General features: G+C 36.3%; 1 protein-coding gene across 1 annotated transcript in view; it reads left to right on the top strand.

Moving 5' to 3' along the window:
* LOC128982178 (protein Wnt-5b-like) overlaps window positions 1-13,553 on the top strand; it is a 59,383-nt gene extending 45,830 nt beyond the window's left edge. The window contains exons 4-9 of the mRNA XM_054401236.1: window positions 5,118-5,344; window positions 5,839-6,019; window positions 6,613-6,724; window positions 7,143-7,245; window positions 10,307-10,474; window positions 13,302-13,553. Of these exons, the coding sequence (XP_054257211.1) occupies window positions 5,118-5,344; window positions 5,839-6,019; window positions 6,613-6,724; window positions 7,143-7,245; window positions 10,307-10,474; window positions 13,302-13,489 (979 nt within the window). The 3' untranslated portion in view covers window positions 13,490-13,553. The remainder of the gene's footprint in view (window positions 1-5,117; window positions 5,345-5,838; window positions 6,020-6,612; window positions 6,725-7,142; window positions 7,246-10,306; window positions 10,475-13,301) is intronic.
* The last annotated feature ends 213 nt before the right edge of the window (window positions 13,554-13,766 follow it).

The following is a 13,766-nucleotide window of genomic DNA, read 5'->3' as shown; positions in this document are numbered from 1 at the left end:
GTATGCGAATCGGACGTAAACTATTTCCCGTTTCGAAATTCTTAAAAGGGCTCCGCCCCAGTGGCTCTGGAGTTTCCCATGTTAACCTTATGAGAAATGGAATTAATGAATCTTAACAGCTGTTTCAATTAAACAAGTTGGTTCTGTTCTATGATGTTCAATAGCATTAAAGTTACAAGGATTACCAACAGGGTGCAGCACTATTATTTCTTTTACATTTATGACAACAGCTAATTTGCAACCAAAAGGTGAGTGAGCGTAGCGAACGAACTTCAACCTGGAGGCGAGTGAGCGTAGCGAACGAGCTAACCTGAAGGCAAGTGAGCGCAGCGAACGAGCTCCAACCTAAAGGTGAGTGAGCGTAGCGAACGAGCTCCAACCCAAAGGTGAGTGAGCGTAGCGAACGAACTTCAACCAGGACGTGATTGAGCGATGCGAACGAGATCATCTTGAAAATTAAACGTAACGGTACTTTCTTTCCATCGGTCTGTCTTAGGGGAAACCTATAACTTAGGCGATACGAAGTTCGCCGGGTCAGCTAGTAATTCTATATAATTTAAAAATTATTTTAATACAGTTTATTATCTAAACTTAGAGTAAGACTATTTACGTTTTTATGTTGTAAATTGTTTAAAGGTTGGCTTCCTATTTATCCTTGCATCTATCCGCCCACGAGAAACGGATAAAGCAAGGCAAGAGGTGAGATAGTACAGTTACAAAAATTGAAATCCATCTGTTTTAAAATCCAAAATAATTAATTATAGGCCTATTTTTTTTTTTTTTTTGTGACAAGCGTGTTATATATTTTCTTATAGTTAAAAGTGTTTTTTTCTGGCTGCAAACGAACACTTTATCTTGAGTTGTTTGTGAAACTTATATATTCTGATTACGATGGTATAAAATTGCAAAGCTGAATTGTATTATTGAAAATCGATAGTAGCCTATTTATGCTTAACAATAATAAACAAGTGACTTTTATGGAAGCTTGAATGAAAATTCCATTAAAATAAAAAAAAAACCTATATACAACGTTTTCCCGCGTTTTGCAAAAACACACATCAAACTATGGGAACATGAACAACAACGTACGAGGACAGTAGTCTCCTAAAATGGTTTCCCACTAAAAATTCACTAAACATATTGGCTATAGAATCAAAGCCACATTAAGCCTTAATCGACCTAAATTTAAGTTATTTTAATATGAGAAAGCTTAAAATATTGTTGGTAACAACAAATTTTTATATTTCCATTAAAATATTGTTAAAATTGTTTAAACAGATAACAGAAAACATTAAACTAGTTTTTAGTTTTACAATTTGATCAAACGAGGTAATAAAAGTATTTAAGGGTGTTTTTAATAATCCAATACGCTTGCAGAGGTCTAATTAAATATTTGAATCGTAAACATACAAACGGAAAGTACACGTGTTAAAAGATTACAAGTTGCAAACTTCTTAGCGACGATTGTCAAGAATAAAAAGTTTATTTTAGAAAACCGTAATTATTTCTAAGTAATCCTTCCGCTCTTTTCAAATGTTAATTTATTTTACAGAATCTTTACAGTGTATTTACAATAGGTACATCTACTTAAACTTTACAACTGTGTCATTTCAGTTCTGCGTACAATTTATAAAGTACTTTAATGTTCGCGTAACAATCGATGCATATTTTATTCGTTGCTACTATTTCAAAACGATAAACAACACAATGACAATATTCGTGTTTTATTCTACGATTTTACGTTTTAGTCTCAAATTTGGACTGATTTTAATTCTAGAATGAAGTTCATTGTTGGTGATGGTGAGGTAATATTGTTTAAAGGTTTATTGTGGACTTTTTCCATCATAATGGTAAACAAAATTAAACTGTAGGAAAAATTTAATTATCAAAATAGAATTCACAACAATTGTCAAATATATCATGGATTTCTCTATAATTCTCAGTCTTAATCACATAATTATGTAATTAAGAGATGGATCATTTCACTTAATTTCTCAACAATCGTTTAAGGTAAACACTTTGTCAGTAATTCCTCACTCATTCTGAAGTGAGTTGTGGGGTTGTGGTAACGCACTTCCATCACCATTCCACTGATGGAAAACCATTACTTAATGAATGAGTCATAAACCCACTTAATGAGACCAAACCTACCAAGCCCACTCGCTCGTGCAATGGACTCAATTAAGATAATTAATAAACTTCACATTAGTCGAGGCCAGTTTTATAGTTGCCTTATGCACTGGAGGCATTTTGCGGGGAAAAAAGTAATTGATTATTAGTGTGACTTTACCCTTGTGTCTAGAACGTAAATCCCGCTATTTACTGTTAGATTTAAACCAAACCCCCATTCATCATTAGCTTTGCAAATCTGTCATATTCAAAACATTGTTGTATATTTTAAAACCAAACTCATCGTCACAACGGCATACCTTTCTGAATCTTTTTACTACCCTACCCAGTCAGCCTACAGATTTGAACCCCCCTAAGCCGAAATTAAAACAAAGAAGGGTGTAAGCTAATCTAATCAAGCAAGGACAATGACTTGATTGTGCCTGGATGAGGGTTTGGGCCATCTAATTACCAGATTTAATGAAGACGTGGCCAGCAGGTAAGATAACTCCCTCGTTACTTCAGTCTCAGCCGGTCGTATTTTAACAGCTGATTGGAAAGAAAAGCCCGAGGCGTCGTCATAAACTGAAGAGCAGCGTCTTTAACATCCTTAATAAAGCCGTTGAAGATTGTATTCTGTTGATATTTTCATTATGGGAATTGAGCGTTGGTTTTGAGATTGAGTGCTGGCATTTGTAAATAATGTTGTAATTATTTTTGAAACCCCATTTGTAAGAAGTATTTTTTTTTATGTTTTTGTTATAATTTTTATGGTACGTACATATTTGAGATTGCCAAATAATCCATTCTTATGTTAGGGAAAATTTTGCATTTATCGCTTCACACTTGTAGTAAATTATCAGAGGAAAAGCAATATTATGTTTATAGAGATCATTTAACTTAGACTGAATTTCAGTAGAGGTGATTAAATTTCACTGAACTAATAGGATACTACAATCAGCATTTTACATAATACTAGCTGCTGTACTCGTGCTTCGCAACGGGAAGAAAATCAGTGTCCAGTGAAATAGATTTAGAAATAAACGGTATCAGCAATCTGACACATACTTTCTCCCATAAGTTTGTCAACAACCTTTATCATGTGTAAGCGGTGAGAGTAAATATATAGAAATGGGATTTGTACAATTTTGTTCAGAATTTAAAGGAATATAACATGGTAATTTTTTATCAAAATCGTTCGGGCCATTTTTGGGAAAATCTGATTTTTCTGTTATTTTTTGGAGGTTTTATGGGAAAATGACATAATTTACATTAACTTTTGAACCGTAATTTTTACAAAAATGGGATTTGTACCATTTTGTTTAGAATATAAAGGACTATAACATACTAAATTTTTATCAAAATCGTTCGGGCCATTTTTGGGAAAATCCTATTTTTCCGTTATTTTATGGGGTTTTATAGGAAAATCCCCATTAAAAAAAATTTCTAAAAAAATTAAAAAAAACTATCAAAACTGTAAGGACTATAACATACTGTTAAATCAAAACAGGATTTTTTCTAAAATCCTATTTTTTGTTATTTTATGGGGTTTTTATGGGAAAAAACAATATTTGACCATAACTTTTGAACCGTAATTTTTACAGATATGGGGTTTGTGCCATTTTATTCAGAATTTAAAGGGCTACAACATACTAAATTTTTATCAAAATCGTTCGGGCCATTTTTGAGAAAATCCGATTTTTCCGGTTTTTTATGGGTTTTTATGGGAAAATCCCCATTAAAAATAAAAATTGCAAAAAAATGAAAAAAACGCCTGGAGATACCATGGATTAGAACCTACATACCAAATTTCATCGAAATCGGACCACAGATGTAGTCTCTAGCTCTGTACACATCCAGACACACAGACACACACACACACACACACACACACACACACACACACAGACATCACTTCGAAAACCACTTTTTTGGGCCCAGGGGGACCCAAAACGAATATATCCACTCAAAACTCAAACTCGAAAATTTTGACGAAAACAATACTTTCTCCATATACTATGGTATAGGGGGAGAAAGTAAAAATTATCTATCAAGTTTTAGATTCAATAATTCTACCGCATAGTTGTATAAAAATGTACTTAATTTCTTTGGATCAGCTGTCTGAAATTGTGAAATGAGCATTTGACAGTTCTGATTGTTTACATTTAAATGTCAACGCAAAGGTAAACATTGTGAATTTTCTGATGCTTCCATGGAGACCAATTAATAGGCCTATTTACTTTTGAAAACCTCACCTCAAAACTTTGGACATCCAAGGGGCGTAACCCGAGAGGAACTCAGGGAAGTGAATAGTCCTATTACATTCCTAGATATGTGGACCATCTTTGTGCTTAATTTTGGCTGTATCGTTTTAATATTTTACTCGTGGCAGCCGCCCAGTTAGACAGACAGACAAAATTAAGAACTCCGATATCAAAACAACAAAGAACAGAAGTGAATTGATAATTGTTCAGACACCACCTCAATTTTATTAGTAAAGATAGATGAAAACACACTGTACATTGTACCACTTTATTTAAATGTTCCAAAATGATTACTAACTCTATAATGGAGGCTGTTTTATCAATTATTTTTCCTATCTTCTCTGTTTCCCGTAGCTGAAAAGTAAAAACGGGCACTGTAAAATGTAACTAACTCTCAGATAGACAGAGTTATTCAGTTGACATGAACGTCTTTGGTTCACCGGGCATCAAAATAACCTTCGGATAGAATAAAGGTCTACATTATATTTCCAATTTCCATGGATAGCTGAATCAAATTCCTTTTGAGAATTCCTTGAACGCCCACTAGAAGATCAACTTCTTTTATAAAAGATCCATCGCCGGGCGCCCCAAACAAAGTAAATCATAGGCAGTTTAGTGTTTGACTGTTCTGGGCATCTAACATCCTTCAGATGTCTCTTTGCTATTCTCATAGTCAAACGTTTGTAAAAACTCGTTGTGACAATTCCCACAACTCCAAGTTCTTCAACACTTTCTTTGTTGCAGACACATGGGGCTCATAGAAGAAACTCCAGAAGTACTCCCCTGTGGCCAGACTCCTGGTCTGTCGCCTGGGCAGTCAAAGCTGTGCCACCTCTACCAGGACCACATGCCCGGGGTCGGCCGAGGGGCGAGGGCCGGCATCGACGAGTGTCAATACCAGTTCAGGCATCGTCGTTGGAACTGTTCAATCGTCCATGACTCAACAGTGTTCGGACCTGTTGTGAAAATAGGTATGTAGAAAAAGGGGTTTCTATAGACGTGACGATTCTTTTGACTATAGAATATTCTTTAGATACAGTAATTGTATTGAAAAGAATTATGTGGCTGCAACCGTATTTAGCCATAAGATGAATTTTCTGCAGTGATTCTTAAGTTTGTAAGAACAATATTCTACAGCTGCAGTGTTTCTGCAGCGTAGTAAAAAATATTCTGAAACTGCTGTGTTTCTTCAGTCTAGGAAAATAATATTCTGCAGACTCAGTAATTCTTAAATCTAACTAGGCGAAACATATTTACAATTCTCTTCCTGTCTATACTTTCCCTCATGGACTGTCCACATTCCTACTTCCGAATGGTCTTGTTGCCAAACTTTTCTTTTGGGCTGTCCACACTTCTATTCCTGGTATATCTCACGTTTCCTCCTACCCTGTCCACATTTTTACTTCTGGATTGTCAACACATATGTTCCTAAAGTGCCACACTTCTACTCCTGGAATGTCCGCAGGCAGCAGAGAGGCGGCGTTCACTCACGCCATTGCCGCTGCAGGAGTTGTCCACAGCATCTCCCGCGCCTGCAGGGATGGCCAGCTGGGCTCCTGCGGGTGCTCCAGGTCTGGACGACCGAGGGATCTACACCGGGAGTGGATCTGGGGAGGATGCGGGGACAACCTGGAGTACGGGTACAAGTAAGTGTTGACAAAAAAATACTGACTTACCTGTGGAGCATTTCATAGAAATCCATTTTCCACATGAACATGAAACTTGTTAAAGTTAAGAAAAGGTAGTTTATTTGAGCTTGAACATAATTGAAGTTTTAAGTTAAGTCAAAACGTCTAGCGTAGGCCTAATCTCCAACTGACGACGTGGTTGAAGCCGAAAACCACTGTTGATTCCGATATAATTTTGTATTCCTATTTCAAACCCAAAATGTGTTTTCTACTTTCGTACATGCTATTATAACAGTTTTATTATTATGTTGGGGAACGAGATTGTCTAGTGGCTTCAAAGCTCGATGTCCTGGGTTGAAATACCAATGGATTTCATCCATGTGATAATGCCGCAACACTCTAGGGCCTGAAATTGTGTAAAACTGCTAGAACCTAGCGTCCTAGGATGTAAAGGTGGGACAAAAAACTATTACACTAGTACACTTTCTCTCAAAAGATTAACATCTGGACACTAATTTTAGCTCAATTTCGAATGAGCTTGACATTAAGGTTGTTGAATACTCAGCTATGCCAGCTGCAAGCTACTAATCCCTCGTGGTTTCGTGTCTCAGGTTCACACAAGGGTTTGTGGACGTGAGGGAAAGAGAGAGGACGTTCAGAAGAGGTTCAAGAGAACAAGGCAGAGCGCTCATGAACCTTCACAACAACGAGGCAGGCAGAAGGGTAAGCTTAGTCAAATTGTGTTTTAAATAAGAGAAAGTTAGGCCTATTAGTCACCCAAAGCAAGTTTTAAGAACTCTTTACGTGCTCTATTCTTTGCTGACAGGAATTAATGACTTAAGTAATGCTTCAGAAGTTTCTAGTAAATAGAAAAGAGATCTCTGCAGATTGAAGAACCTACTTTTTCACATGCCATATCCTTTATTGTAAATTCCAAACAATTCAGGCAACTCCTCGGGGGAGATTCCTGATTAATAAAAAAGAGATTTTGAAATATCTTGAACAACAGATTTTCCAAGAACACATTTCAATATGCTCTGTTTTTTGACAATGGAAATTATTCAAGCTTACCTCATTGGAGTTTCTTGCCAAAATATTAAACTCACAGTTATTGATAAGTAAAACCTTTTCTATGTTTCAGGCCGTGATAAAAACCTCGAGAGTAACTTGCAAATGCCATGGAGTCTCTGGATCGTGCAGTCTTATCACATGTTGGCAGCAACTGCCTTCATTCCGACAAATTGGTTAGTATCATTGCTGTGATTCAGTTTGTGTTCAGCCATTGACTCAAGATCCTGAAACAGACGTCACATTCTTTGATTGTGGATTGAACTAGACGTTCAATTCCAATGTCAAAGTTGTATCCTTGTCCTCTGTCTTGACAGAATATTCTGCTTTTAGTCACTGATTTCCGTGTAATAACTTGAAGCAAGCTAAAAGCACAACTTCGCTGCAATCTATAGAATCGTTCATGCTGCAGCAAACTATTTAAAAATAAGCTAAGGTAGGAAAACATAATTTTAACAGAAACACACTCTCTGTGAGAAGCCAACTCAACCATGTTATCTTTTGATAAAAACTTGTGGAAGCTGATCCATATACATATAAAATGTCTTATTTCAGTATCCGAAAGTCACGGTTTAAATTACGTACTTCATTTTGTACATCTGATATGTATTTATCCTCAAACACAAGCTAAACTTATGTTCCACACTTTGTATCGTACTTTGACTGTTTTTCAATACATGTAAGTATATGAGGCCAGATGTGTATGTAGCCGAGCGGCGCCTAGTTGCATGTAGCTTTAGTTTATGCGACTCGCCGCTATTCTTGTAGCTGTGGGTCGACCTGTTTGATATTCCTAAAAATCTGCTAAACATTCTTCTCGTTGAGCTCCCCCGTGTCGTTTCTGTTGTTTATCGTCTTGTGTTACACGGATTAGTTCTCATTCCATTAGGTATGTTGAAACCGGGCCAAATTATAGCCACTGTAACAGTGCTGGTCTTTTCTGGATCTTTTGTGGCACGTGGTTGTTATACGAATGTACTGTCTACTCGATTAGATTTTTAATAATTAGTCAACCTTATAATAAATCAATAATAAATAGCTAATGCCGTAACTAATAAATAGTATGTTCTACTGAACTTAATTTTTACTTTTTCCCCCTATGTATACCTAGAATATGGAGAAAGTATTGTTTAAATGTTATCTAGTGTGGCATTCCCATGACAAAGCGTATATTCACACCCTAACCTATCTAGCTGACGAAAGCAACTTTATTTCAACCGATGTTTCACATAGGCAGTTCTAACACCTAACCAAACAGCCAAGGAAGTAATAAACATTATCTTGTCTCGAGAGTATTCTGCCAACACAGGATAAACACACAAGTTAATCCTTTGCTATCTGTTTATTCTAAGAGACGTCTTAAGGAAAGTCCGTGGACTCATTCTAATTTCACTTTTGATAAGTACGACCATAAAAGACACGCACGTCAAGTCTCGTCTAGTGTAAAAAGCTTAAGTTATTCACCGCTTGTCTAAATCCGTTTTCGTTTACTCGCTCTTGTAAAGCGGCCGAACCGTTTGTGAGGATTACCACAAGGCTTATTCTTGGGACCAACAATATTTACTGTCAACAGCCACGCCTAGCTTGCGCCTGTTGCACGTTTAAAGGCACTTGGGATTGTGAATCGAGAACATATCTAGTTTCATATAGTAGCTTTACTGTATTCTGCAATTAACCAAACAAACATTACCATCAAGAAGAAAGAAATATATAGGCCTAAGTCCGATTTTTCATAGTTCCTCTAACCTTCAAATGTTCCTTCGCATGTTTATATAGAGTATTCTATCTATTGTCGGTATCCACTAAAGGCTGTCCTTGTTTAGTAGTTTTTACATAACCTAGGCCCGTCAACTACAGCTGAACTCCTGCAGACGTTTGACAGGTATTCGCTCGGTTTAGCTTGTCATACCAGATTTATACATTCGCCAAGGTCAGTCCACAGTTTGGGTGGCGGTCACGCTCACTTGACCTTTGTACCTCTTTAGATCACGTATCGTTCTCCTTCCAAGCAATCCAATCCAATACCTTATCCAACCAAACAATTTAGTGGCATGGTTCCCAATTCCTACCTTAGTAATAAAAGACCTCTATGGGTAGTTTAGGAAGAACAGACATGTTGGATTGTACTTATCTTTTGGCAAGACTTAAAAAACTTAAGTGGTAATGCTTATCTTACAAATACAGGGTGGTAAAATTGTCCCAGGACAGTTAAATATTTTAAAAAATAATGCAGATAGAGCTACAATACTTAGTACAAAGTTACAGGGTATAAAACTCTATTTTAACACATATTCAGTGATCCAATAACTCTTCAGGGGGACGGCCCACAAGGAGCCGGAAGAAAATCTTAAATATAAGCATAGGTCAATATACACATCAAATTAAAGGTCTTTTTTAGTAGAATACAATGCCACAAACCGCACTTTAAAAGGTTGATCCTGCGCAAAATGACAGTTGTTCAAAGATTAATTTGTTTTACATTGCTATTATACGCTTACTTCTCAGGGGCCACAGCCCTAGGAATCGGAAGAAAATTGTTAACGTAAGCATAGGTCGATATGCACATCAAATTAAAGGTCTTCACTAGTAGATTACGATGCCATAAATTCAAGCTCAAAAGAATGCCTGAGTAAAAAATGGCAGTCGTTCCAAGATTCAAAATGGCGGATTCAAGAAATCTTTGAACATCTGCCATTTTGCGCAGGATCAACCTTTTGGTTTGCGGTGTTGTATTCTACTAAAAAAGACCTTTAATTTGATGTGCATATTGACCTATGCTTCCATTTAAGATTTTCTTCCGACTCCTTGTGGGCCGTCCCCCTGAAGAGTTATTGGATCACTGAATATGTGTTGAAATAGAGTTTTATGCCCTGTAACTTTGTACCAAGAATTGTAGCTCTATCTACATTATTTTTTAAAATATTTAACCGTCCTGGGACTTTTTTACCACCCTGTATATATGGATAAAAGATCTCTGCATTCAGAGAATTTGATGATGCAAGATGCAAGTTAAGCTGTGTGGATGTGTTCCTTGTCTCTTAATCAGATGGTCACCAGTTCGAGCTTGAGAAAGGTCAGGACCTTTTGGTGGTTTGAAACAACCCCTGTCCTGGACCACTTAGCTTTTAATGCCCTTAGCTAAAGAACCAGTTGCTTAGTAAAGCTATCTCACATTCAACACACTTGCTTTACTCCATCCTCGTCTCCGCCCTCTCATCCAGTACGTTTCTTTTGCAGGAGACTATTTAAAGGATAAGTACGACGGAGCCACAGAAGTAAGGGCGACAAGACGAGGCAAGCTGCAGATCAAGGACCCTCAGTTCAACATCCCTACAGCCAACGATCTCGTATACTTAGAGGAGTCACCAAACTACTGCATACGCAACCTCACTCTGGGGTCACTTGGTATGTTGAGGATCGATTTTGGAACCAATAGCTAAAGTCTCTTCACTAAAACTTGTGTATGTTTTAAACTGATTATGAATGCACACTGGATGTAGAATCTTTTACTTTTAATGAGTGTAGTTATTTTTAGTGTTATCGCAGTTTCAAAAATTCGAATTAGTTACCTGGTTTGTTGCCTGCATTCTTGAGCTGAACACAAACTACTAGCTCAAGAACGCAAGCCACAAGGTAATTGATATAGGTGTAGCATTCCATTACCATGTTAGAAAGCTTTAGAATATATAAAACACACTGGCTTTAGCCATTTTTTTACTGAAAATAGAATGTACTCCTAGTTGAAATAAAGCTCCAGCAGCTCAATGCTGTGTAAGGTACCTTTTAGTAGTCAACCTTATTCCTTGAATTTAGACTTTTTGGAGGTTTCCAGGATTTTCTAATTGACTGATTCTACAGAGAATCAAGGACCAGAGGATACACTCAATATTTAAAAGGTGTCTAGCACTAGAGTACTTTCCCAAAGTTTGGGCAGTTTAAGGGAAAGGTTTCCTGGGTTCCATCACCTCTTTTCTTTAAATTAATGTATATTTTTAAAACGTTTTTATTAGGTCGCTTTCTTGTCCGCTACAAATTTTGCAACCGATTTTATACTAACTTCCCGATGAGCTAGGGACTTGAAACTTGAAACATATCTCACAAATGGAAGACAATGCAATATTATACAATTTAATTTTCATATTTCCCTTGGGCTACGCCCCATGGGCTTGTTTTTATTAAATCGATTTCTTGCAAATTTTGATACTTCCCGATGAGCTAGAGACTTGAAATTTGAAACATAGCTCACAAATGGATGACATTGCAATATTATATCATTTAATTTTCATAATTCCTTTCGGGCTACGCCCCATGGGCTTGTTTTTATTAGCTCGCTTTCCTACAAATTTTGATATCAATTTTAAACGATGTTCCCGATAAGCTAGAGACTTGAAATTTGAAACATAGCTCACAAATGCATGACAATGCAATATTATATCATTTTATTTTCATATTTCCCTTGGGATACGCCCCATGGGCTTTTCAAATTTTTCATGTTTACATTTTGAAAGAATGTAAATAAATATATCAATTAATTTGAGTCAGCTGTAAATACTTAAATTTGACAGTTCAAAGAGCAGAGGTTAAGAGGTACAGGTTATGCTCCCAAGAGATTCTTTATACAAACATTTCAAAATATAGATAAACAATCTGATTGCAGATATAAAGATGTTTGTTAATAATGTAAATTGTTATTTATTTAATGTTCTATAAAGTAAACAATAAATTAAATAGATTGATATATTTATAGTTAGTAGGTAGGCCATACATTCAATCTAATACATAATTATATGAAAAGGAACTCAAATAAACCTTAGATTTCCCACATGCCTTTGTCTTAATCTGATATAGATGCTTGAAATAGATTTAACATCCTCACGCATTAAAAAACTAAAAAATAGAAAATAATTTATAAATAAAAAACTTTTTTAAACCAAGCGTTTTTAAACGCCCTAAAAAGTAGAAAATAATTTACAAATAATTTATAAATATGTTGAGAGAGTTTAAATACTTGTACGATTTAAAACGAAAAACGTTGGGTGCATGCAATTAATTGATAATAATACATTAGTTCAGTAGGTGAAGGTAAACTATCTATTGCATGCACCCAACGTTTTTCGTTTTAAATCGTACAAGTATTTATACTCTCTCAACATATTTATAAATTATTTGTAAATTATTTTCTACTTTTTAGGGCGTTTAAAAACGTTTTGTTTAAAAAAGTTTTTTATTTATAAATTTTCATTTTCATTTCATTTCATACAGCTGATCAGCTGTTCATGGTTAGGGTGAAGTGGAGGAGATGGAATCGCTTCCCCTCAAACCGCCTAAATTTTATGAACGGAGTTTAGTGTTGGTGTCTAGGGCAAATTCCAACATCGCCCCTCTCGCCATCATGTTGGTATTACAGCCTTCCCTTTGGATGAAGACCCTGTGCCCTGTGCGATAGGAATTTCCTTACAGTCCTCGCCCTTCAGGCTCTTTCTTACTCACAAGAGTATTTCTGGCCAAAATTCTCATTGTTAAAAGCACATGGTTGCCCATAAGCGTGTTTCCTCTGTACCTTACTTCCATGTGCTGATACTCAAATATGAGTTATACATTTACTGCTCTGAAGTCTATTTGCAAAATGTAGGTCTACAGTTATATTTATACCTATCAATTGCTTTAGACCAGGACAATGTTGTTAGGGTGACCAGGTCTTCAAAAAGGCTCAATTTCAGCTGATGTCAATAATTTCTTATTTCTTTGATATACAACGAATTTTTAATCAGCACAATTTTTAAATGCATAAATATTTCATGTTATTTGTATAGCATAATATTTTATGTTATGTCAAAAATATCATAGTACCAAAATCTATGAGAAAATTGAATTCTGACAGCAGAGCACTTTGCGAGTGGTTAATTCACTTATGTGCTAATTTAATAAACAATTGACTTCATTTTGTTCATGTGGAGAATTCCTTCTTCAGTTTCCATAAGCCAATTGAATTACTGACTATGATCAGCTGATTCTTTACCAAGGACCATTTATTCCAATGAACAAGGATAGCTGTGTCCTGATTCGAACCATCGAAAATCTTCTGTCTTTTCTTAAGATCGAACTGTACTAACTTTCCAATTACTAGGCAAGCACTACAGTACCTTATTCTCTCACCCAGCTTGAGACAGAACTTTTACTTTAAACTCCGTTTTCTTGTTCCATAATTCATTTATTACACTTTCCTCCGCAGGTACACAGGGTAGAGTGTGCAACCGGACGTCTCACGGCATGGACGGATGCAGTCTCATGTGTTGTGGCCGAGGCTATAACACGCAGAAGATTACCATCAAGGAGCGATGTCATTGCAAGTTCCACTGGTGTTGTTTTGTGGACTGCAAAACTTGTGTGAGGACTGTAGACATCCATACGTGCAAGTAGACGGAAAAACGACGCAGGAGGTTTTCCATTAGACTTCAAAATTGGAAAAAGTTGAAATATTTTGAAAGGCATAAAATTTTAGGTGCATTAGTTTTGGCTCATAAATACATGGAGCCATCATCAGGAACAATGGTCATCACATGCCATCATCCTTGTGCCTGATGATGGCTCCATGTATTTATGATGGCTTGTTATGATCCTTGTGCTGGATGATGGCTTCAGGTAGAAGCCGAAACTAGTTGCACCATCTGCAATTTTATCAATTGCCTAATAGTAT

This window comes from Macrosteles quadrilineatus, unplaced genomic scaffold (genome assembly GCF_028750875.1).
Source record: "Macrosteles quadrilineatus isolate MER2022 unplaced genomic scaffold, UCM_ALF_1.0 Scaffold_153__1_contigs__length_253293, whole genome shotgun sequence".
Taxonomy (NCBI): Eukaryota; Metazoa; Arthropoda; class Insecta; order Hemiptera; family Cicadellidae; genus Macrosteles; species Macrosteles quadrilineatus.
This window is presented reverse-complemented; position numbering and strand designations above follow the sequence as displayed.